The 21,160-nt window shown below is 43.3% G+C and overlaps 1 protein-coding gene across 1 annotated transcript in view; it reads left to right on the plus strand.

Annotated features, from left to right (window-relative positions):
* Positions 1–5,577: 5,577 nt before the first annotated feature.
* LOC145341004 (sorting nexin-18-like) overlaps positions 5,578–21,160 on the plus strand; it is a 61,805-nt gene continuing 46,222 nt past the window's right edge. The window contains exon 1 of the mRNA XM_080185680.1: positions 5,578–7,208. Coding sequence (XP_080041806.1) covers positions 5,624–7,208 — 1,585 coding nt within the window. The 5' untranslated portion in view covers positions 5,578–5,623. The remainder of the gene's footprint in view (positions 7,209–21,160) is intronic.

Raw genomic sequence — 21,160 nt, forward strand, 5'->3', positions numbered from 1 at the left:
CATGTGTGCAATGATATTTCAGCCTCTTGAAGGGTGTCATGGCCATTGACTGATTGGTGCCATAGTTTAAAGGATTGCACTATGTGCAGTTGCTTGAGGATGTGCACTTATGGAGTTCTAAGTACATTCCAAGTGGCCACATGGTCTCTTGGCTACTATACCTTCCAAGGATGGCCCCATTGAATACTGATGCTTGTAGGGCCCATGCATTTTGCTTTATTATTTTCACATGTATTGGGATACACTGAAAAGTATTGTTTCTTGTGTGCTATACGGACAACACATAGCATCCATAGAGTACATAGCAGAGAAGAAAAGGAGGGGGTGAAAAATATAGTGTTGCAGTTACAGATAGGTATAAAGGTCAGCTTAATATATGGTAGATCCATTCAGAAGTTTAATGGCAGCAGGGAAGAAGCTGTTCTTGAGTCAGTTGGTATGTGTTCTCAGTCTTCTGTATCTTTTTCCCGTTGCAAGAAGGTAGAAGAGAGTGTGTCCAAGTGCATGGGGTCTTGATTATGCTGGCTGCTTTTCCAAGGCAAGTGTAGACAGAGCCATTGGATGGGAGGCTGGTTTGCATGATGGACTGGGCAACATTCACAACCCTTTGTAGTTTCTTGCAATCTTGGTCAGAGCAGGAGCCATACAAAGTTGTGACGTTTTCAATGGTGCATTTGTAAAAATTGAGAGACTTGTAGTGGACATGCCGAATTTCCTCTGCGTCTGTGAGGCAGAAATGGTCATTGATTCTTAGGCCTTGCACCTATTTTGACATGCCTCTGTAAGGATCAGATGGTATATTAGACCCTTCAGTTCAGCCATATTCTTCACGGTTTGAGCAAGACAATTATTGGGTGCCCCTTCAGTTGGCCAAAGTTACTGTGCTGAATTCCTCCCAACCAATATTTTTCTAATTTGTTTTTCAAACTGCATCATTGTAAGGTGAGCTTGAAAATGATGCTGCTGACCTTAGTCTGTGAGGCCAGCTTTCAATCTCCCACCATCATTCACCAGGTTCCTCTCATCCTTCTCCAAACTCACCAACTCATAAATTCCCTTTTTCCCATCACTATCCTTTTCCTCTGTTATCCTTGAATCCATCATTATGCACGTGGACATTCTTGTCCTTTCATCGAACATTATACTGTTGATGTTCCCATGCCCTTTTCCAACCTGATCCTTCCCCTTATTGAGGCCACGTGCACCCTTATTTTCAGAGAACCCATCCGTCCGACCATCACTATGAGACCATCCATTACTCCAGCCCAGGACTTTTTAGCGACTGACTTATAAGAGCCAGATGCCTCCCCTGAACGTGACATCTGCCTCACAGGACCATGGCTCTCACCCCACCCCACCCTGCCCCGCCCCCCGATGTCTTTGTCAACAGATACATGGAGGAATAGTTAGAAAGATAGCAATAATATTAGATTCAACAAGCCTCCAAAACAATTTTGAGGTTATAACTATCAGGGTAGATATCATACATTTGAAATTTCAAATAGCATGAAGTAAAATGCCACACAAGAGATTATGGTTAAAAAAATAGGGCTGATGGGATTGGAGGTAATAGCATGGGTTGTGCTTGGGTGTCAGGTTCGCCCAATCTCTATCAATGGCCGACATGAGGGGACTGAATGTAATGTATTCCATTTTGCTGACGAAACAAAGTTAGGTGGGAAGATTAACTATGAAGAAGAAGCAAATAGACTGTAAAGGATATAAACAGATTAAAGAACCGGGAAAGAATATGACAAATGGAACACAATGTGGGTAAGTCTCATTATGAATCAGGTTTATTAAGAATTGGAAAATGGAATGATTGAACACAGGTTTTTACAGAATCACAGAATTGTTATGGTGCAGGAGGAGGTCATTTGGCCCATCGGGTCTGTTCTCCAAATGAGCATCATGACTCTGTGCCATTCCCCTACCTTTTCCCTGTGCCCCTGCACATTGTTTCTATTTAATTAATGAGTCCAGGCTTGCAAGGCATCACAGGAATTCCCATCAACCGACACTCCTTAGCTCTGCATTGTGACTTAGTCCCAAATGGGAGCATTCCTCACTAAACTTCAATTCCAGATTTATGAAGTGAATTTCAATTCCACCAACTGCCACGTCCCTACAACATTAATTAGCCTGGCTACTGGGCTAAAGTGTTTATCACTGCACCACCATCTCCCTTATTCTATTCTTCCCATTCACTATCAGTCAGACGTGTTAGAGTCTGTAGGTGTCTCTGTGCAACACAACTTTTAAGAGGCCAGAGACAAAGACTGAATGGTTCACAGTTGTATCTGTGTGTTTTTGATCAGCAAGTCTCAAGACTCTGCCGATTGCTGTTTCTCACTGCACTACACTTTCAATATCAACTATGCAACATAATTTTATCATGATATTTCAAAATCTCAAAAAAACTCAAAAAGTACCAAGATAGAGTGGGATAATAGAAAAAGAACAAGATTGAAGTCAATGGAAAGGACTCTTCAGAATAACGTGCAGTGTAAAACACGCTATTAATTCACCCTAAGTACAGTACGTACGCTTGTCCTGGCAATCGTACCTCATAAATCCTGCTCACAGTAAGCTTTCATTAACAAAAAAAAACTCCATTCATGACTCCGCCTTCTGTTGGCAAGATAACATTGGATTAGAAAGGCTATCTAAGCCAGTTCATTTCTTCCATCGCAGAAACACATACAAACACACGCATTAGGAACAGGAGTAGGCCAATCTGCCCCTTGAACCATTTGATAGCATTGCTTACATTATACTAGTGACTACAACTTGAAAGTACTTAATTGGCTGTAAAGCAATTTGCAACATTGTGAAATGTGCTGTATAAATGTATGTTTTGTCCTTCTTTCAGTAGACATACATGCAGTAGGCAAAGTGACTGTAACAATGGTAAAATTAGAGACCCAATGCTGATTCTCTAAGGATAACTAATCACAGAACAATCTGATGTTAGTAGTTACAAAAAAAACACAAAATTTACAAAACAATTCAACTCTGTAGCTAGCCTTCCCCTCCAACCTCCCAAAAATCCCTCCAAGGTGCCCCCTCCAACCGTATCCAAACTCCATCCAACACTTCCTCCAACCTCCCAACAACCCACCCCTAAGGCTTATATTAACACTGCAATGAAGTTACTGTGAAATTCCCTTAGTTGCCACACTGTGGCACCTATTTGGGTCAATGCACCTAACCAGCACATTTTTCAGACTGTGGGAGGAAACCAGGGCACCTGGAAGAAACCCACGCAGACACTGGGAGAACGTGCAAACTCCACACAGTGACTCAAGCCGAAAATCGAGCCTGAGTCTCTGGTGCTGAGACAGCAGTGCTAACCACTGTGCCACCGTGCTGCCCCAATAACCTTCACATGTACAGGCACACACTTAGAAAGGAATAGAAAAGGCAAAGTAATATTATTTGCATCATTATGAATGATGGCAAGTAGGAGTCTTGGTCCAGATAATGCTGCAGTAATCAATTTAAAGGATCATATACAAACTGAGGGTGGAAATTAGTCCATTCTAAAGTCCAAATCAGCGGCACACCGACTCCAGGCCTCATTAATTGTGCACAAGCTGTTCATGCCTGCAGGTAACTTGTACATTTTGTTGGGACAATTATCGTGCTGCTGACCAGCAAATGGCAAGGAGAGGCCAGCATGAGGAGTTGGGGCACAACAGGAAAGTTCAGGTCGCAAACGTACCATTTATTGGAAAATCACTTTCCCTGAGGAATCCTTGGACAGGCTTTCAGTCCTTCAATAACGTGCAAGGGGCCCAGTGTCTATTTTCGGACACCTAAAAATGACCAATTTATCAATTGACGAAGTACACTGCTAAATTTACCCATGATTGAGCCCGCTGGAAAACGGGTGCCACACAATCTCTGAATAAGAGCTCCGATCTGCAAATCCATCACAGGAAGATCATTTCACGTTATCCTCAATATAAAAACATTATTGGTGTCACATCTCCACAGCAGTGTGTGCAGGGTGCTTCTGATAAGTTAAAAAATCTGAAGGTAGATCATTTTTATTTCCTTCGCTCGTAGAGTAAACATGGTAGCAAACAACTTAAGTAATCCTTTATTTCACATAGTGCCATCGATCCGACATCTGAAATGGATGCTTTTACACTGTGGCTCCGGTTTCCAGAGAACAGCTTCTTTGCCACCATTCTCCTTTGTTTCCTTTCCACTCGGTGTTGTTTTCCAGCCAGAAATGGAGCTGCTGGTAGCACTTCACCAAAGTAATGAATCTTAGCGACCAGCAAAATAAGTTGACTTTAGGTAAAAGCATTATTCTTTCAGGCTGTTTCTCGCATTCCACACTCCTGCACTATAGTGACGTAAACGACCTAAAACGAAACAGAGCAAATATCACTCAGACATCGTTAGCAATTAAAATAGTGAATTATTAAACTGATTATATATTTATTGTGCATCGAGAACAGTTCCAATCCCTTTGTACCAATGCCAAAAGAAAACTTCCAGTGACATAATAATGAATGATATTTATGCAGGAACTGGCTTTGTATGTTTATGCAAACAGATTAAATCACAATTGGAGGCTAAAATTGCATTAATTCTGATGGCGTGAAGTGTGGAATCAAGTTGCTGATGAGTGGGTTGGTGCTCGTTGCATTGTGTCTATGAGTTAGGCTCTGCCCTGCCCCTGCTGTCGGAGCTCGCTTGTTCAGACTGGTTACGTGTGTTTTTCTCTGACTGGAGCAGTCAGTCACTCACTCACTCAGTTAGAGCGGCTCCCGAGCCTATAGCTCCGAGGAAAGAAGCTGGAAGTTGCTCTTGAAAGGGAAACAAAAAAAAATTGCTTCATTGTTTTCCGTTAGGTTTCTTTACAGAATTCAAACGGGGACTCGATTCCGTGTTCAACTCGCAGGATTTAGGAACTGAGGCAACAACTTGCTGGAAAGGGACATGAAAAATCACTGAAGTGCAGCCTCTCCGCCACCACTCAACTGGGGGGAAAAGCCGGAGCCAAGGGAATTGAGCAGCTCAGTGAAAAAGAAGCGGAGTGAGGAAGGAGCGAGCCGGATCCGGAGTGAGGAGGGGGCTCGGGAGCCTGAGTGAGAGACAGTGTGTGGAATCCGGAGTGAGGGGCGTTTTGGGAAACAGGATCCAGAGTGAGCAGAGTCTTGGGAAAGGGTGAGATGAAGTGAGGGGCGATTTTGGGGAGGGTGAGGTGGAGTGTTGTGGAGTGTTTTGGAGTGGGGCGGGGGTGAGCCGGGGAGGGGGTAGCGGGGTGTTTGGAGAGGGCTGTGAAGGTCGCCTAGGAGAGGGAAAGGCGGAGTGAGGGGTGTTTTAGGGAGGGTGAGGGGTAGTGAGGGGTGTTTTAGGGAGGTTGGGGTGTAGTGAGGGGTGTTTTAGGGAGGGTGAGGGGTGTTTTAGGGTGAGGGGTAGTGAGGGGTGTTTTAGGGTGAGGGGTAGTGAGGGGTGTTTTAGGGAGGTTGGGGTGTAGTGAGGGGTGTTTTAGGGAGGGTGAGGGGTAGTGAGGGGTGTTTTAGGGTGAGGGGTAGTGAGGGGTGTCTTAGGGTGAGGGGTGTTTTAGGGTGAGGGGTGTTAGAGGCTGAGCCGGGCCGGGACCATGGCGCTCCAGGCTCGGGCTCTCTATGATTTCCAGAGTGAGAATGTGGGGGAAATCTCGGTCCGGGAGGATGAGGTTTTGACCGTTTACAGTGAGCACGACATCGAGGGCTGGCTGGAGGGGGTCAACAGCCGGGGGGAGCGGGGCCTCTTCCCGGCCTCCTACGTGCAGATCCTGCGGGCGGCGGCTGGCGGGGGAGCGGCCGGAGAGCCCCCCGCCTCCCGCTATGCCAACGTGCCGTCGGTGCCGCCACCCCAGCCCCAGGTGGCAGCGGCGGGAGGCGGAGGAGGCCCGGGGGTCGGCAGCACCTTCTGCCCCCCGCCTCACCACCTCCAGGCGGCGGGGGGAGGAGGAGGAGGAGGAGGAGGGGGCCTGGTCCAGCTGACCGCTCTCCAGCACCAAGCCTCGGGCAGCGGCGGCGACGACGACGATTGGGATGACGACTGGGACGATAACTCGACGGTGGCGGACGAGCCGCTGTCGGGGAGCGGGAGCGGCGGCGGCGGCGGGATGCGCTTCTCCCCGGAGCTGGACGGGCCGGGCCGTTACAGGGTGAGCACGGGGGCGGGCGGTGGCCGAGCCGGGGCCGCCGCCGCCTCCTCCTCGGCCGCCGCTTCCTCCTCCTCCTCCTCCAAGAGCACGGCCACCGTCAGCCGCAACCTCAACCGCTTCTCCACCTTCGTCAAGTCGGGCGGCGAGGCCTTCATCCTGGGCGAGGCGGCGGGCTTCGTCAAGGACGGCGACCGCATCTGCGTGGTGGGCGGTCCGCACGGCCCCGAGTGGCAGGAGGACCCTTACCCGTTCAGCTGCTCCATCGACGAGCCCACCAAGCAGACCAAGTTCAAGGGCATCAAGAGCTACATCTCGTACCGCCTGGTGCCCAGCCACACGCAGAGCCCGGTCAACCGCCGCTACAAGCACTTCGACTGGCTGTACGGCCGCCTGGTCGAGAAGTTCCCCGTCATCTCGGTGCCCCACATCCCCGAGAAACAGGCCACCGGCCGCTTCGAGGAGGACTTCATCTCCAAGCGCAAGAAGGGGCTGATCCTGTGGATGAACCACATGACGAGCCACCCGGTGCTGGCCCGCTGCGACGCCTTCCAGCACTTCCTCACCTGCAACGACGAGAAGGCGTGGAAGCAGGGCAAGCGCAAGGCCGAGCGCGACGACATGGTGGGGGGCAACTTCTTCCTCACCCTCAGCACGCCGCCCACCCCGCTGGACCTGCAGGAGGTGGAGAGCCGGGTGGACGGCTTCAAGGGCTTCACCAAGCGCATGGACGAGAGCGTCTTCCAGCTCAGCCACACCGCCAACGAGTTCGCCAGGAAGCAGATGGTGGGCTTCAAGAAGGAGTACCAGAAGGTGGGCACCTCTTTCCGCCTGCTGAGCCAGGCCTTCGAGATGGACCAGCAGGTCTTCTCGGTGGGACTCAACCGCGCCATCGCCTTCACTGGAGACGCCTACGATGCCATCGGGGAGCTTTTCGCAGAGCAGCCCAAACAAGACATTGACCCGATCGTGGACTTATTAGCACTTTACCAGGGGCACTTGACCAATTTTCCAGACATTATCCACGTCCAGAAAGGTACACGAATTCCCCTAATTTTCTCTTGCATGCAGCAGATGAAGTCGAGGCTAATGTTTTGATTTGTTTTGATTATTGGTACGTGTATTGGAGTACAGTAAGAAGAGTCGTTCCCTGAGTGCCATACACATTCAAAGCATACCATTATTCATAAAGTACATGGGTAGAAGGAAAGGAGACGGTGCATAATGTAGTGTTACAATCATAACTAAGGTGTAGAGAAAGATCAAGTTGATGCGAGGTAGGTCCATTCAAAAGTCTGATAGCAGGAAAGAAGCTGTTCTTAAGTCGATGGGTGTCCTCATTTCTGTATCTTTTTCCCGACAGAAGAAGGTGGAAGAGAGTATGTCTATGGTGGATAGGGTGCTTGATTATGTTTGCTGCTTTTCCCAGGCAGCAGGCATGTATGTGATATTGTCCTGCAATTTGCGATTTACAGGCTTCAAATTTAATCACTTGTAATGATTAAAAACAACTGTAGACGAGTACATGTTAGAAATGTTTCTTTTAAAAAAGCATAATATTTGCAATATGTAGAGGCTTCTACCCTTTGGGAACTGGATTAAACCATATACTTAATGGTGCTAATAGTATTGAACCAGTTTAAAAAAAAAATTTCAGTGGCTTGGATCAATGGTTGCCCCGTTGCCTTAATAAGAATGTCATGGGTCAGAATCTCAGTCCTAAACTGGAGTTGGTATTCTGGGCTGACACATTCGTGCTAGGTTGTTTGAGGTGACATCTTAAACCCAATCACTGTCTGTCCTTTTCAAAGATGATGGGAGGTGTACTCCCTTGTGGCTGCCAGACTAAGCATATCCCTCCGTCAGCACCACTAAAACCAGAAAATGCTGGAAAATCTCAGCAAGGATCTGTGGAGAGAGAACAGAGTTAACGTTTCAAGTCCGGATAACTGTTCTCTCCACAGATGCTGTCAGGCCTGCTATGATTTTCCAGCATTTTCTGTTTTTGTTTCAGATTTCAGCATCTGCTGTATTTGCTGATGGCACAAAGCACAGTGGTTAGCACTGTTGCCTCACGGTACCGGGGACCCGGGTTTGATTCCAGACTTGGGTAACTGTGTGAAGTTTGTAGTTTCTCCAATGTCTGTGTGGGTTTCCTCCAGCTGCTCAAGTTTCCTTCCCACAGTCCAAACGTGCAGGTTAGGTGAATTGGCATTGTTAAATTGCCCCTTAATGTCCAAGGATATGTAGGTTAGGCAGATTAGTGGGATAAATATGTGGGCTTATGGGGATAGGGCAGGGGTAGGCCTGGGTAAGATTGGAGAGTTGGTGCAGACTCGATGAGCTGAATGACTTCCTTCTGTACTTCAGGGATTCTATGGATTTGCTTTTAACAAAAAACAAATGTCTGGCTATCCCATTGTGGTTATTGGACCTTGCTGTGCACAAATTAACTACTGTGTTCCCTGTATTACAATATCAACAATATTTCAAAAAATGTTTTTTGGCATTAGGGCAATTTAGAACATTGGGGTCAAACCTTTTCCTTTTTTAAACAGTTACAGGCACATCTAAATAAATTCACTTAAGACAGCAATATTAAGGGCTTTTGAATACATTGCATCTTTGCAATAATTTGTGTACGTCAGCATCTACTTTCAAATAGTACTACTGGAATGCAACTTTTAAAACTTAGGATAATTTGGTGTACACTTGTACAGAAACTGCTTGTTTTGAGCAGAGAATTAATGCTTGTATCTACACAATGTGGCTGTTATGTTCTCATGTTAATTTTTTAAGGAATGATTATGTCATATCAGAATTATTTGATGTTGTTACTCTGTTCCATCCACAAGTGGTGTAGACTGGAAGAGAGATGAGTTCTCCTGTGCTCTCCTCAACATAGTTGACTTCAATCCCCTTCCTTATGCTTTGTCCTGCCCAATGTTTCGCAGTGGGTCCTGGATAGCTGTATAAAATATATTGCGTTTAAAAAGGCTAATTTGTGCCTTGTATTTTTACATCCTATGAATTGTTTTTCTTTTCAGTATGTTAATGATCCTATCTTTGGTTATCCCCAGCTGCTGATTTGAGGTGGGGGTACTTGTTATAAATCAAATGCAGAGATATTCTTTTGAAGGTCAGGATGAAGGCTTGTTGACCATTCTTCTCTCTAATGTCTCTTGAGAGACCATGCCAACTTTCATGGATAGTTTTGATGGTATTTGAAGAAAGAATTAAGATTGCACAGATTAGTAAAGGTGATCATGCCTCATTAGTTTGACTTTATTTTAAAATAATTAGGAACAGGGAAATGTCTTTGAAAACAATGTGGGCAAATGTGTGATTATCCACTTTAGACCAAAAATGGAAAAACCTGGGTACTTTCTAAATGGTGAAAAGCTAAAAGAAGGTGAGGGCCAAAGAGATTTGGAGGTCCAGAGACGTAGATCATTGAAATGTCATGAACAGGTGTAGATAATTGAAAAGGAGTACTAGCCTTTGCATCTTGATTGGAATACGAGGAGTTAAAAGTCACACCTCAGCTTTACTAAGCTCTGATTAGACCACACTTGGAGTACTGTGAGCAGTTCTGGGTATCACACCTTGGGAAGGATGTATTGGCCTTGGAGGGAGTGCAGCATCGACTTACCAGAATAATGCATGGATTTGGAAGGACTAAATTACAAGAAAGATTACACAAAGTAAGGTTGTAATACCTGAAATTTAGAAGACTAAGAGGTCATTTGATCAAAGTTTTAAAGCCATTAAAGGGAACAAATTGGATAGATTAGGATAACCTATTTCTGCTGGCTGGAGAGGCTAGGATTAAAGGGACTAAAATTTAGACCCTATACATAGACTAAAATTTAGAGCCAGGTCTTTTAGGAATGAGGTGGAGAGGGTCTTCCCGCTCAGAAAGGACAGTAGGACTAGAGAGCACAGCCTCAAGATAAAGGGGGGGCGGTTTAGAATAGAGTTGAGGAGGAACTTCTTCACTCAAAGGGTGGTGAATCTCTGGAATTCTCTGCCTGTTGAAGTGGTGGAGGCTGCCTCGCTCGATATTTTTAAGACGCGGGTTGATAGGTTTTTGATAGACAAGGGGATTAAGGGTTATGGGGAGAGGGCGGGAATGTGGAACTGAGCCATGACAGATCATCCATGATCTTATTGAATGGCGGGGCAGGCTCGAGGGGCTAGATGGCCTACTCCTGCTCCTATTTCTTATGTTCTTATGAAACTTGGGAAGACCTTTTCACATGAAAGGTGGGGAAAGTTTGGAGTCCTCATCCACAAAAATCAATTATTAATTTATAAAAGTGCAGTTGTTAAAGATGTTGTTAGCCAAGAAGTTTGAGGCAATGCTGGTACATGGAGACGAGATGCAAATCAGCCACAATCCCATTTAAATGGTGGAATAGATTTGAGGGGCTAAAGGGTACCCAAATAAGTACTTTTTGATAGCCATGGTCTGGTGGAGTCAATAGTATGATACTGTGTCGTAATTCTTCCTGCCAGTAATTCTTCTCTTCTGTTATCCTGAGATGAGAGGAGATTGCACTTGATATGAAATATTTTTAGTCCAACAAGAAAGTAGGTAGTACTAGATGTATGTTAAGAAATGAAATGAGTCCGAGTAGGTCATGCAAATGTAGGAACATTTAGGAAACAGAAAATATAATCAGCAAATATAAATAATTGGGAAGGGACAGTTTAAACTGGTTGACTTCTTTCAAAAATGCATAGAAAAGGCTCCTTGAGCCTATTTTTCTATTCCTTCCAATTTATGGTTGCTTTGTACTTGTTTTTCCATGGCTCTTGATAACTTTGCTCTATTAAAATTAATCTTGACAATTTCAGTCGACTCAGCGTTCAGAGACGTTTGGGAAAAGTGTTCCAGATTTTAGCTGCTCTTTGTAGATTTGAAAAGTTAAGTATATTTAGTCAGGTAAAAGAATTGCAAATTGGGGAGGAAAACAATTAGTGCACCTAATAGGATGTTTTGAGGAAAATACTGACAACCCTCAAAGAAATAGTGAAGCATTTTATAAACTGATAAGTAAAATAGTTGCTAATGGAGATGGAAAGGGAAATCTCGTGGATGATGAAGAGGCACTAAATGAGTAATTTGCCCTGGTTTACACAAGTATGTGATAATGGCAATAGAAAGCTAGAGGAGGATTAGATTGGCAAGTTGTAGGAAAGGAAGTAATATTGAAAGAAGCTATTCAGACTTTTATTAAAAGAGGTATCCAACATCAATTGCATGTAAGAATGCTGAAGTAAGTGGAAAAAAATAAGAGGCTGTGTTCATAATCTTTGAAATGAAAGTTGTTGAATTCAAAGATTTCCAAAGATTTCCAAAAAAATATGGATTTTAGTAAGGCGTTCGATAAGGTTCACCATGGTAGGCTTCTGCAGAAAATGCAGATGTATGGGATTGTGGGTAATCTAAGAAGTTGGATCAGGAATTGGCTATCAGATAGGAGACAGAGGGTGGTGGTTGATGGTAAATATTCATCATGAAGTTCGGTTACGAGTGGTGTGCCTCAGGGATCTGTTTTGGGGCCACTGTTGTTTGTAATCTTTATTAATGATCTGGATGAGGGTATAGTTGGGTGGATTAGTAAATTTGCTGATGACACCAAAGTCGGAGGTGTGGTAGATTGTGAGGAAGGGTGTCATAGTCTGCAGGGAGACTTAGATAGGTTGCAGAGCTGGGCCGAGAGGTGGCGGATGGAATTTAATGCGGAGAAGTGTGAGGTAATTCACTTTGGTAGGAGCAACAGATGTGTCGAGTATAGGGCTAACGGGAGGACTTTGAATAGTGTGGATGAGCAGAGGGATCTAGGTGTATGTGTACATAGATCCCTGAAAGTTGGGAATCAAGTAGATAAGGTTGTTAAGAAGGCGTACGGTGTCTTGGCGTTTATTGGTAGGGGGATTGAATTTAGGAGTCGCAGCGTCATGTTGCAACTGTACACTACTCTGGTGCGGCCGCACTTGGAGTACTGTGTGCAGTTCTGGGCCCCACATTACAAGAAGGATGTGGAGGCTTTGGAGAGGGTGCAGAGGAGGTTTACTAGGATGTTGCCTGGTATGGTGGGGAGGTCCTATGAGGAGAGACTGAGGGATTTAGGGTTATTTTCGTTGGAAAGAAGGCGGCTAAGAGGGGATCTTATTGAAACATATAAGATGATTAGAGGTTTAGATAGGGTGGATAGTGATAGCCTTTTTCCTCGGATGGAGAAAGCTAGCACGAGGGGGCATGGCTTTAAATTAAGGGGGGGTAGCTATAGGACGGATGTCAGGGGTAGGTTCTTTACCCAGCGGGTGGTGAGGGATTGGAATGCCCTGCCTGCTGCAGTTGTAAATGCGCCTAGTTTGGGGGCGTTTAAGAGATCTATGGATAGGTTTATGGACGAAAAGGGATTGGTATAGGCTAGTGGGTCATTGTTTTTGTAACTGGTCGGCGCAACATCGTGGGCCGAAGGGCCTGTTCTGCGCTGTTATGTTCTATGTTATGTTCTAAAGTAACACCTCTATTTAGAAAGTGTGAAAGGACTAAGTTGGATAATTATGGCAGTGAATAAGCTCAACCATTATAATTCACTTGGGGAGAGAGAGAACTTATTTAAGGATAATTAATATAGATAAGGTAATGGCAATTCCTGACAGTCAAATTTGATTTTTTTTCAGAAAAAGTGCTTTGATAATGGAAAAGCAGTGGATATCGTATAGCATGAATTTCTGACACAGGGTCATCCTGACTCAAAATGTTGGCCTATTCTCTCTCCACAGATGCTGTCAGACCTGCTGAGATTTTCCAGCATTTTCTGTTTTTGTTTCAGATTCCAGCATCTGAAGTATTATCTTTGGTGCAATGGAAGTGGTTTCTGAAACTCGGCATATTTGGTGGGATAAGGTCATTTAAATAACTCAGCTCTCTGTTATCTTGTGCACAAGAAATGTTCGTATAGCTGGTAATTGGGGAATGTGGACTTTATAGGACAATTGGGAAATGAAGGCTATCCCCAAGAAACGATTTCACAGGCGCTGTGAGGACTCTTTACTGGGTTTGGCAGATGGGCAGCAGAATTGAGTATAAAAAGTGCGAGAAACTACTTGAGAAAGAAATCAGGAGGACTAAAAGAAGACATGAGGTTGCTTTGGCAGTCAAGGTGAAGGATAATCCTAAGACCTTCTACAGGTATACTGAGAGCAAAAGGATAGTAAGGGATAAAATTGGTCCTGTTGAAGATCAGTGGTCGGTTATGTATGGAACCAAAAGAAATGGAGATATTAAATGTGTTTTTTTGCATCCGTATTTACTAAGAAAACTGGCATGGAGTCTATGGAAAGAAGGCAAACGAGTAGGGAGGTCATGAAACCTATACAGATTAAAGGGAAGGAGGTGCTTGCTGTCTTGAGGCAAATCAGAGTAGCTAAATCCTCAGGACTGGGTATTCCCTCAGACCTTGAAGGAGACTAGTGTTGAAATTGCAAGAGCCCTGGCAGATGTATTTAAAATGTCAGTATCCATGGGTGAGGTGCCAGATGATTGGAGGATAGCTCATGTTGTTCTGTTGTTTAAAAAGGGCTCAAAAAGTAATCTGGGAAATTATAGGCCAGTAAGTTTGATGTCAGTAGTAGGTAAATTATTAGAAGGAGTACTAAGAGATAGGATTTACAAATACTTGGACAGACAGGGACTTATTAAGGAGAGTCAACATGGTTTGTGCGAGATAGATTAGCTAAACATGACCTATTAGAGTTTTTCGAGGAGGTTACCAGGAAAGTGGATGAAGGGAAGGCAGTAGATGTTGTTTACGTGAACTTCAGTAAGGCCTTTGACAAGGGAGGTTAGTTAGCAAGGTTCAGTCACTAGGTATACATGGAGAGGTAGTAAATTGAGCCGATGTCTAATCCAATGGAAGAAGCCAGAGACTGGTAGTGGAAGATTGCTTCTCTGAGTGGAGGCCTGTGACTCGTAGCGTGCCACAGGGATCAGTGCTGGGTCCATTGATTGTCATCTATATCAATGATCTGGATGATAATGTGGTAAATTGGATCAGCAAATTTGCTGATGATACAAAGATTGGAGGTGTAGTGGACAGTGAGGAAGGTTTTCAAAGCTTGCAGAGGGATTTGGACCAGCTAGAAAAATGGACTGAAAAATGGCAGATGGCGTTTAATGCAGACAAGTGTGAGGTATTGCACTTTGGAAGGACAAACCAAGGTAGAACGTACAAGGTAAATGATAGGACACTGAAGAGTGCAATAGAACAGCGGGAGCTGGGAATATAGACACGTAATTCCCTAAAAGTGGTGTCACAGGTAGATAGGGTCGTAAAGAGTGCTTTTGATACATTGGCCTTTATAAATCAAAGTATTGAGTATAAGAGTTGAATGTTATGGTGAGGTTGTGTAAGACATTGATGAGGCCGAATTTAGAGCATTGAGTGCAGTTTTGGTCACCTAATTACAGGAAGGATATTAATAAAGTTGAAAGTTCAGAGAAGGTTTACAAGGATGTTGCTGGGACTTGAGAAACTGAGTTACAGTGAAAGGTTGAATAGGTTAGGACTTTATTCCCTGGAGTGTAGAAGAATGAGGGGAGGTTTGATAGAGGTGCATAAAATTATGATGGGTATAGATAGAGTGAATGCAAACAGGCTTTTTCCACTGAAGCTAGGGGAGAAAAAAGCTAGAGGACATGGGTTAAGGGAGAAGGGGGAAAAATTTAAAGGGAATATTGGTGGGGGGGGATGGGGCGTCTTCACACAGAGTGGTGGGAGTGTGGAACGAGCTGCCAGATGAAGTGATAAATGCGGGCTCACTTTTAACGTTTAAGAAAAACTTGGACAGGCACATGGATGAGAGGGGTGCAGAGGGATATAGTCCAGGTGCAGGTCAGTGGAATTAGGCAGAAAAATGGTTCAGCACAGCCAAGAAGGGCCAAAAGGCCTATTTCTGTGCTGTAATGTTCTATGATTCTAATGTTCATGGCAATGAGCACAAATAAGGAAGTTCCTTAGGAATGAAGAAGAAGCAAAGTAGGGTTGTCATAAAAATACATAAGGGAGAAGATTGTCATGACCATGCCATGTTTCCACATCAGTAATGGGGAGTCTGCGAAGGCATTGGCCCTGCTTCAGATTTTCTTTTTCTAAGTGCAACATCTTTAACTGTAGCTCCAGCTGGGTAGTTGCCATGGGAAAGGGTTTGTTTTGCCAAATCACTGTTATAAACTTAAGAGACATAATTGCTCCTGAAGTTACTTGCAAGTTTTGTGCTCATCCTTTCACACGGATTAGAATTGGGATGCATTTGTTTCACATCCTAATGCTGAAAGTGTTCTGTTGAAACGCTTTAGGAAGTGTTGCTGCTGCTGGCTGACCTTTGCCATTATGCACACTCTTGCCATTGAGGTGACATTTGGAAAAAAACATAAGACTAGAAAATAGTTCATACTTTATACTCACCAATGATTAAAGATTTTTTATTATTGTCTGGGTGGAGTTTGCACATTCTCCCTGTGGCTGCATGGGTTTCCTCAGGATGCTCCAGTTTCCTCCCATACTCTATAAAAATGTGTGGGTTAAGTTAATTGGTCATGCTGCATTGGCCCTTAGAGTCAGGGGTATCAGCAGAATAAATGTGGGATACAGGAATAGGGCCTGGGTGGCATTGTGCTCAGTGCCGTCTTGATGGGCCAAATGGCCTCCTGCACTGTAGGGATTCTATGATAATTACTTTGTGGGATGTGTGTGTCGCTGGCTGGGCCAACATTTGTTGTCCATCCCTAATTGCCCTTAAATTAAGTGGCTTGCTAGTTCATTGCAGAGGGCAGTTAGAATCAACCACATTGCTGTGGGTCTGGAGTAACATTAGACCAAAGCAGGTAATAATTCCTTCTCTAAAGGGTATTTGTGAACCAGATGGGGGTTTTAAAACAATTGATAGTTTCATGGTTACTATTACTGAGAGTAGCTTTATAATCCAGATTTATTAATCCAATTTCAATTCCACCAGCTGCTGTAGTGTGTTTTGAACCTGTGCTCTGGCATATTAGCCTGGGACTCGAGATTGCCAGTCCTGTGACGTTATCACTATGCCATCATCTTCCCCTATAATTAAGGAAATAAATGCTTGGTTAGGGAAAGAAACTGGGTGCACCTTTTTCTTTTTGAATATGCAGTGTAAATTTATCGGGAGGGGTGTGAATATTGAAGATGACAGAAATGGACATAGTAATGGGGATTATATTCATAATGTTCCTGATGGAACTGCATAGGATTGAGAGGGTTATGTAATAATGTGTAACCACAAGTGCAGCTTTAAATAAAAGTTGCAGCAGTCAACAGTTCATACATTACTTTTCCTGCTCTAGTCCTTCCTCTTGCACCACTGTTACAGGCTGACCGTTGCAGTGATTTCCGTAAAATGGTGAGATGGCTGTCCCATGACTGCCAACACCTTGGCCCTTATGTGTTTCCCTTTCTGAAGAGTGAGACTATCGTAGATAATTTTGAAGACTTTCTCAGGGCTATGAAGCAGAACCCTAGTTGATATGCCTCAGCTCAGAAGTTTCTGACTGGTGTTAATTGTAAGGATCCTAGAATCCTGTTTCCCCAGAAACCTAGCCATCTGTCAAGTATGCCTGCTCCATAGAGCAGTGCTAGTATTGTGGACTGAAGTAAGACGAAAGCCATAATGACATTGCCAGCCAGGGTATTATGCATCCATGTGAGTTATTTTCTTATGGTTTGATATTTGATGTACACCTTGATAGAATGAAAGATCTTCCCAGTTAAATTTGCCATGAGGTGTTTTCAGCAGCCTCCATTGCTGCATGGTTCCAAAAATGCATTCGAGTGATACTGTTCATTTGCTTACCTTATACTTCCATAGCAGAAGTGACTATAGGGCAGACCGGGCAAACTATATTTCTCTGACTTGTTTGGTGGATCAAAGTTTGATTTGGCAAATATCCCATCACTCTTCATCGTATACTCTGTGTACTCAGTTTTCTTTAGTCCTTTATATACTTCAGTACAAGTCAAACAATAATAATGTGTTGACGTCACAGCGTGATTATATGTCAAAAGCAGGAAACAGAGAGTAGGCACAAAAGGGTGGTTTTCAGATTGACAAGATGTAACAAATGGTGTGCCACAGGGATCAGTGCTGTAACTTAATTGTCAAAATTACGTAAATGACTTAATGAATGCTTGCCAAATTTGCTGATGACATAAGGATAGGTAGGAAAGTAAATTGTGGAGGCAACAAAAAGATGTAGATAAGTGAAGTAAGTGGGCATAGATCTGGCAATGTGAGTAATACTTGTGAAATTGTCCATTTTGACAGGAATTATTTTTAAAGCTTATTATTTGAATGGTGAGAGATTGCAGTGTTTTGAGGTGCAGAGGGATCCACATGCCCTAGTGCATGTATTATAAAAGGCTAGTATGTAAGTACAGCACATATTTAGGAAAGCTAATAGAATGTTAAATATATTGTGAGGAGAATTGAATACAAAAGTAAGGAGGTTATCCTTTAGTTGTACAGGATACTAATGCGATCACTTTGGGAATACTGTGTACAATATTGGTCACCTTTTATTTAAGAAAGAATTTAAACCTGTTTGAAGCAGTTCAGAGAAGTTTTATCAGACCAACACGAGAAATGGCTGGGTCTTATGAGGAAAGGTTAGACAACATAAGCGTGTATTCACTGGAATTTAGCTGAGTAAAAGGTTTAATTTAAACTGACAAGATCCTGAGGGATTGTGAAGTAATGAATATGAAGAGGATGTTTCCTTTTGTAAGGGAATTTCGAACAAGGGGTTACTGTTCAAAAATAAGAGGTTGCCCATTTAAAACAGATGAGGTAAAATTGTTTCTGAGGGTTGAGAGTCTTTGGAACTCTCTTCTTGAAAAGGTGCTGAAAGCAGAATCTTTGAAGATTTTTAAGGCAGAAGTGGATAGATTCTTGGTAAGTGAGGTGGTGATAGGTTATTGGGGGTAGCCTGGATGCAGATTTGAAATTGCTGTCTGATCAGCCATGATCTTATTAAATTGAGGAGCTGAATGGCCTACTTCTCTTTGTTTATGTTTGGACACTTAATGTGTATTTGAGTCAGTACTAACCTTTTTTTGTGTGAAGATGTGAAAGTTATCCTGCTTTTCCAGTTGTACCATTTAGTTTTTGTGGACATTGCTACAGCACTGTTCATACTACGATACAAGATTTAAATATAAATTTCCAGAAAGATTTTATCGGGTGTTTAGTCCGGACAAATGTGAGGTAAAGCATTTTGGAAAGTCTAATAAAGATAGAAAATATAAAGTAAATGGCAGAACCCTTAAGAATATTGATAGGCAGAGAGATCATGGTATACAAGTTACTAAAAAGTGGCAATGCAGTTGGAGAAGATGGTCAAGAAGGCATACAGCATGTTTGCCTTCATCAACTGAGGCATTGATTTTAAAAATTGGCGAGCCATGTTGCAGCTTTGTAGAACCTTAGTTAGGCTGCACTTGGAATACAGTGTTCAATTCTGGCTACCACACTACCAGAAGGAAGTGGAGATTTTGGAGAGGGTACAGAAGAGATTTACCAGGATGTTGCCTGGAATGAAGGACATTAGCAATGAGGAGAGGTTGGAGAAACTTGGTTTGTTCTCACTGGAATGACAGAGGCTGAGGAGCGATCTAATGGAAGTTTACAAGATTAAGGGTCCTGGACAGAGGGGATAGCCAAAAGCTTTTTCCCAGGGTGGAAGAGTCAATTACTAGGGGGCATAGGTTTAAGGAATGAGGGGCGATTTAAAGGAGATGTAGAAGACAAATTTTTTACACAGAGGGTGGTGGGTGCCTGGAACTCGCTGACAGGGGAAGTGGTGGAAACAGATACGATAGTGAGTTTAGAGGCACATGAACATAGACATGAATAGAGGGATATGGTCCCTAGAAGGGTATGGGGTTTTAGTTCAGTTGGGCAGCATAGTTGGTGCAGGCTTGGAGGGCCAAAGAACTTGATCCTGTGCTGTAATGTTCTTTGAATATCTCTTGGCTGGGCGGCTTGATCTGCTTCCTGTTGGAGTTTTGGGCCTTGCAGTGTCTTGATGCTTGCTGGATGTTTATCACCATTCGGACAAGTGAATGATCTGTCCAGCAGGCACAAGCTGTCTGCTTTTATTGAATATACAGGCAACACTTAGATTTTTGACTCAAACAATGATGTAGTCCAGGAAGTGCTAACAGTTTGATCTAGGATGCTTCCTGGTAATTTTGTATTTGTTCTGGTGGAAGAGGGTGTTTGTTATGATAAGGCCATGCTGAGCATACTTTTGTTAGCAGGGGAAAGCCACTTACATTGACTTCTCCCACCTCCTTTTCTCAACGGTGCTGTTCCAGACATTGGAGTCACGGCCAACCCAGCCATTCAAGTCCTCCAGAAAGATGATCTTTTCTTTTGCATTGGCGGTGTGGATTTAATCAAGGTCAGAAGAGAATTTTTCCTTAATATCTTGGGAGTCAAGGTTCAGTCGAGCTGTAGGTGAGGTTTAGACCTCCAGAGTCTCCAGAAGTTGAGAGTCATTGGTTTATGCATTTGAAGAATTTTGTCAGTGCATCAAAATTCCTATTTCGGTCAGATGATTGATTTTGATTAATTATTGTCACATATATTAACACACACTGAAAAGTATTGCTTCTTGTGCACTTTACAGACAAAACATACTGTTCATAGAGAAGGAAATGAGAAAGTACAGAAATGTAGTGTTGCAGTCATAACTAGAGTATAGAGAAAGAGCAACTTGATGCAAGGTAATCCCAGTCAAAAGTCTGACAGCAGCAGGGAAAAAGCTGTTCTTGAGATGGTTGGTATGTGACCTTAGACTTTTTTGTATTTTTTTTCAGGAATCTCTGTACCTCTTGATGAATACCTTTCAACTGCTTTTTGCTGATAACTGTGGCCTGTTTCAAATTCTTCTATTGTAAAACATCCACATAGAAATTTATCAGAAATTTCTAATCCACCCTCATGTAATAAAGTGGATTATTATGTGTCCACTGGAATTTTGTTTCAGTTCTTGTGAAAATAAATTATTTTCATCACTTACAAGGGAGTTGGCTTCTGATGGCCTTTCCATCCTGCCCCAACTTAGAAACAGTCAGGCAAAAATTTGAACTCCTTCTTAGCCTTTAAGATAAGGTGTTCCAAAGTTGAAATTAGTACTGTAACTGAAGAAGCAGTAGATAGTAACCAGTTGCTTTCACTAGTTGGAGTGTACTGACGTGCAGTTACTACCCAGATAATTAACTTTTATCCATTGGATATAATACCACAGTCCAAAAGGCGTGCAGGTTAGGTGCATTAACCATGCTACATTCTCCCTCTGTGTACCCGAACAGGTGCAGGAGTGTGGCGACGAGGGAATTTTCACAATAACTTCATTGCAGTATTAATATAAGCCTACTTGTGACTAATAAACTTCAAATAGCCATATTGTGTCTGGTATCTTGTTATGATTTGTAAAGTTTTAAGGTAACTTCATAATGTTTATTGGTTGATTTTAAAAAAGAAAAAAAAATCCTATTCCCTGTCATAAAACCACTTTTCTGAGTGGTGTATCCCTCTGCTTGTTTGACCATGGGTCTCACTGAAAGCGGCATTATAAATTTGAAGTCTTGATAGTTCGTGATACCATTGTAGTTTTTTCTGGACACTAATCTTGAGGTTAGCCATGAATATTCTAACATTCCAAGTTGCAAGATTTAAGATTTTTCTTTGACCATTAAAGATGGTAATCCTGCAGGATGTGGTTCCACAGCCAGGAGACGGAGAGTCTTTTTTTTTAGAGAACCTTTTCAAGATGCTCTTTACTGGGGAGAGCAGAGGTATCCTGAAGAGGACTACACAATCAGATGTTGCTGCCCAGGCTTCTCTGGCCCAACACAGATATCCAATTTCCTTTACATC

This window comes from Carcharhinus amblyrhynchos, chromosome 1, assembly GCF_965287045.1.
Source record: "Carcharhinus amblyrhynchos chromosome 1, sCarAmb.v2.hapA, whole genome shotgun sequence".
Lineage (NCBI taxonomy): Eukaryota > Metazoa > Chordata > Chondrichthyes > Carcharhiniformes > Carcharhinidae > Carcharhinus > Carcharhinus amblyrhynchos.